The sequence below is a fragment of the Coccinella septempunctata genome, chromosome 4 (genome assembly GCF_907165205.1).
Source record: "Coccinella septempunctata chromosome 4, icCocSept1.1, whole genome shotgun sequence".
NCBI lineage: Eukaryota > Metazoa > Arthropoda > Insecta > Coleoptera > Coccinellidae > Coccinella > Coccinella septempunctata.
In genome coordinates, this window is record NC_058192.1 from 34,522,188 (window position 1) to 34,527,697 (window position 5,510).

The following is a 5,510-nucleotide window of genomic DNA, read 5'->3' on the forward strand; positions in this document are numbered from 1 at the left end:
AGAACACCATAAGGGCACTTCAATCGGACCTGCTATTGCTCTAGAGACAGAATCCAATTATTCACCTAACAGACTTTCGGGATGACCTTGGAGCCTAGGAAGCTAAATCATTTCAGTTGTGCAAATACAACTTGGTTTACTTGTATACACAGTTGCCAGATTTAGGACGCAACATTATGCGTCGTGTGAAAGATGTATATTGACTGTATATCAGTTTTCATCATTTGAAGCGCCCCCGAAGCGGAATTTGCGTGAACTAAAAATATACTTTAGGTTTCATGAGAAGCACTTTACTGCGTCCGGAGATATGTTTTTCAACATAGAATAACTCTTTTATTAAAAGATGAATGAAATCTATAGTTGTTCCAAAGATAGCTCTCGACGTCCTTCACGATTTGCGACCACCCCTGTCGTTGAATCCCTCGAAATACCAGAGAAAACTTTGAAAAACAATGCTGCGTCCGGTATACGGACGCAGTATTATTCAGGACGCAATAGTGTATGGCCCAAAGACAATGTATGGACGCAACATAGTATGCTGGATAAATATATATATATATATATATATATATATATATATATATATATATATATATATATATATATATATATATATATATATATATATATATATATATATATATATATATATATATATATATATATATATATATATATATATATATATATATATATATATATATATATATATATATACCTCTGAAGAGGATGGAGCATCCGTTATGAATGAGGTGCAAACTCATTCCACGGATGCCTCAGTAAGAAGAGACAGGAGGACGCGATGGACGGAGGAAGATAATATCCTGATTTTGCGCGTCCATTTCATTGCGAAAGACCTGCAACAAAGAGAAGGAAGGAACTATCGAGAGGTGCTTACACAAATTTGGAATGAAATCAACCCACACAGACAATCATATACGAACCTCCTGTCAAATAGAGTAAGATGGCTTCTAGAAAACAACAAGTTTTCCAACCCCGAATTGGATACTATAAAAGAAAGCTTCATACCAAGGGGAGCTACAGACAATGAACAAGATGAGCTTGAGGATGATGAAGAGGAGAGAAACGGGTACCAGATTAGTATGAGAACGACGAAACTAGAACGCAACCTCCTCAAAAATATTTACAAATATTATGGCCTTTCACCGAAAAATAGACCAAAAATCCCGAGGATGAAAGGATCGAAGAAGCTACTAGAATGTGTACAGAGAGTGGACCTGTTGTTGGAAACTCATATCACACCAAACACAACCCTACAAACGATGGTAGATTACGTTTATGCAGGGGCAATAACGATATGTGAAGAGCTCGGAATGAAAATAGGTGAATTCCCCATGGCTGCAAATCCGATCGTTTCTACGCCACCGTGGAAAACCAGACTGGAAAGAAAAATAAAGGTTATGCGAAAGAAAATTGGGACACTACATACTTACCTCAATAACGGAGTACGAACTAAAAGGGTTATAAAAGGCATCAACCAGATCATCAAGGATTTTAAGATAAACCCAAAATCTTCAACTGAGTCCCTCCAATTATCACTTTTGGCTGTAGATGACAGGCTGAAACAAAAAGTTAAATCACTTGGCAATCGTATCAAACGATATAATGATAGAGTGAAAAGATTTAAGAACAATCAGCTATACTACAAAAACCAAAAGGAATTCTTTCGATCTCTTGAGCCAGTTGAAAATTTAGAGGGAGAATATCCAACCGAAAAAAACATGTATGATACATGGAAGAGAATATGGGAGCAGGAAGAACAGCACGATGATGATGCGTACTGGATAAAGAACGCTGAGAATGAAATACACCGATATACAATGGATGAGGTAGCAATAACTGTTGAGGATGTCTGGGAAGTTATGAAGAAGTCAAACAACTGGTCAGCACCGGGATCAGACAAAATACATAACTATTGGTGGAAAAACTTCAAATCGACGCATCAACAGCTGGCAGTGTTGTTTCACAAGGCGCTTGATGACCCAACAACCGTACCGAACGCCTTTACCGCGGGAGTGACTCACATGATACCCAAAGGTAACAACATAAATGACCCAAAGAAATACCGCCCGATCACATGCTTACCAACAGTTTACAAATTTCTAACTGGAGTACTAACTAAACATATATGGAGACATGTGAATAAACATCAAATATTGTCGCGTGAACAAAACGGATGCAGAAAAAACGCCCAAGGATGCAAAGAACTCCTCACCATCGACTGCCTAATAACGAAACAAGCGAAGAAGAAAATGAGAAATATATCAATTGCTTGGATAGACTATAAGAAAGCATTTGACTCGGTACCGCACTCTTGGCTGCTAAAAATCCTTAAACTCTATGGCGTATCACAAAATATTATAAACCTTCTGGAATATCTAATGAAAACATGGAGGACACATCTGAGTTTTGGCAATAAACAGGAAAATATTAAAACAGCTGAGATAAAAATCAAGCGTGGCATTTTTCAGGGCGATAAACTCAGTGCACTCTGGTTCTGCCTGGCACTCAACTTCCTGAGCAAACTACTTAATGAAGGCAATTATGGATATGCCATAGATAAAATAAAAAACATCCGAATTACCCATCAATTATATGTGGATGATTTAAAACTGTATGCCACAAATGAAGAACAGCTAATGAGATTACTGAGAATAGTAGCTTCATTCTCGCAGACAATAAGAATGGAAATGGGCTTGGACAAATGTGCCGTAATACACGTAAAGAGGGGAAGACTAGTGGATGGGGAAGAAATGCTCGTACAGGATGGAATAGCGATCCAGAGACTCGCACCAGAAGAAACCTACAAATACCTTGGAGTTCAGCAAGCTCTAGAAATAAGAACATCAGATGCGAAAGCTTCATTTCAACAAAAATTCTTCGATAGAGTTAAAAAAATTCTTAAAAGCAAGCTGAACTCTAAAGCTATGTTCACGGCAATAAATATATGGGCGGTACCTAGTCTAACCTACTCCTTCGGAGTTATAAAATGGTCTAATACAGAACTAAAAGCGATCGATACTAAAGTAAGAGTGCTCATGAGCAAGTATGGTATCCACCATCCCCACGCATCTGTCAATAGACTGTACATGCCTAGACACTCTGGTGGCAGAGGCCTACAGAATATCGAAATCACTCATCAAAAGGCGGTGAACGAACTCAGAAAATACTTTCATTCAAGAAACTCACCGTTCTTCAAGACGATATGCAGAGAAGACCATAACATCACGGCCCTGAATCTAAGAAGTACGACGGACCCACCTCGGATGTTGACGCTTGAAACAATGTCTGAAGAATGGCATAGCAAACCTCTACATGGAAGATACCCAGCAGCGCTGAAAGAGAAAAGAGTCAACCAACAACATTCACTTACTTACCTCACTTCGGGCTACCTGTTTCCAGAAACAGAAGGACGCATTACTGCAATACAAGATCAAGTCATACCAACAAGAGCATATTTAAAACACATAACTGGAAAAAATATACTTACCGATAGATGCCGTAAATGCTGTCAAGCTCTTGAAACAATCCAGCATATCACGTCGTCTTGCTCCATTCTAGCACCAAAAGAATATACGAACCGCCATAACGCAATGGCGAAGGTGTATCATCAAGCCATTGCTATCAAAACAGGTCTCATAAACTCCACAAAGAAAATACACGAGTACGTACCTGCAACTGTACTGGACAACCAAGGCTTCAAACTTTACTGGGACAACTCAGTTGAAACGGATAGAATGATAACACATAACAGACCTGACATCATACTGTTTGACAAAGAAAAACGAAAAGTTACAATAATAGATGTAACAGTACCAGCTGACGACAACATTAGTAGAGCGTATTCCGAAAAACTGAACAAATATCACGATCTTGCATTTGAAATGAAAGAAATGTATCAGTTGAAGACGATCTCAATTCTCCCCTTGATAATTACTACCAACGGACTTGTTGAAAGCCACTTAGTCGATAATACCCAATCTTTAGAACTTGATTTGAACCTCATTAGCATAGCACAGAAGGAAGTGATCCTGTGGACAGCTAGGATTGTGAGAATGTTCCTGACAACGACCTAAGAGAATTTTGGTCAGATATGACCCGGTTCCTCTTAGTAACCAGAACCCTAGATGGTGAAAAAAAAAAAAAAAAAAAAAATATATATATATATATATATATGAGAGTCAAATTGTATTAAAGCTCTATATTTCGTCAACTATCGTTGACTTCTTCAGGAGCAACTGGAAAATACAAAGATCTCATAACAAAAGTTCAAATTCTCTTAGGCTAAAACTTACAATACCATGACAATAAATATGGTAGCTTCAGAAAAACAAGACCATGTAGAGGGTAATCAAAAAAGTACGTCAATTTCAGTTGAATTATTCAGGAAAAAATTGGTTTTACAAATGACAGATTTCAGAAAATTCTATAAATTGGCATGGACAAACAAATGTGCCATGATGTTCACAGAAGGGCAAAAAAAAATTGAGAAAATCTTTTCTTATTTTATACAATTTGGATTAGAAATGTCTCTTATTTATAAGTACCTGCAAGTAAGGTTACAAATTAGGAGATATTAGGAGAATACCTATTTTTTATCACAGGTCAGTAAGAAACTATAGATGTTACTAAGATTATTCGTATCCGTTTTCTTATTCATCGTTGAATTTTTATTTTCATTTATATAACACATTTCTAAAAAAGTTCTTTTTTGGTATTCTTGTTCGTGATCTAAGACTTGTATATTATCGTAATCTCCAGCATGTCCTGTGTTATCAATATGTGAAGCTAAAGCACATCTTTCAGGTCTCAGAACAGAATCACTTTTGTGTAACGCCATTCTCCTATCAAGACCTTGTGATGTTTGTCCTATATAAAATAGAGGGCAGTGTTTGCAATTTATCTTATAAATAACATTTTTTATTTTTGAAATATTCAATTTATCCTTTGTGCTTTTATAAAGGGACCTAGCAACAACCATGTTATATCTACTGATTTTTATGTTGATAAATTTCTTGAAAAGCTTCGTTAATTCGAATGTGACTTTTTTAATGTAGGGCAGTTTTGCAAAACAGACTCGGTTTTCTTCATTATTCACTTCATTTAAAGCTTAAAGCCGGTTGGTTCTGGTAGCCTTGGAGCATTGTATATTAATTTTTTAAGAAATATGTTTGAATATCCATTATCCCTCATCAGCCTAGATAGCCTTCTCAGTGCCGCTTGTCTTAGAGTATGATGCGTGATATCTTCTATTCTTCTTTTTAATCCCAAAATTATATTTGTTTTTATTTTGATATCATGGTAAGAATCTATATTTATATATCTCTCAGAACTACTGGGTTTTCTGTACCAATCTAAAATAATCCTGTTATCCTCAGTCCTATATAACTTCGTCTCAAGAAAAGGTACAGATTTGTTATTCTCCCTTTCTATTGTAAATTTAATGTGATCATCGAAACTGTTGAAAACGATTAGTATCTCCTCTTCTC

General features: G+C 36.4%; 1 protein-coding gene across 1 annotated transcript; it reads left to right on the forward strand.

Moving 5' to 3' along the window:
- Positions 1-743: 743 nt before the first annotated feature.
- On the forward strand, positions 744-4,097 carry LOC123311664. The gene has a single exon (XM_044895733.1). It carries the CDS (start codon positions 744-746, stop codon positions 4,095-4,097), a length of 3,354 nt encoding a protein of 1,117 aa, XP_044751668.1.
- The last annotated feature ends 1,413 nt before the right edge of the window (positions 4,098-5,510 follow it).

Coding starts and splice junctions, on each gene's coding strand:
- LOC123311664 (XM_044895733.1), top strand. CDS start 744: ATGAATGAGGTGCAAACTCATTCCACGGATGCCTCAGTAAGAAGAGAC.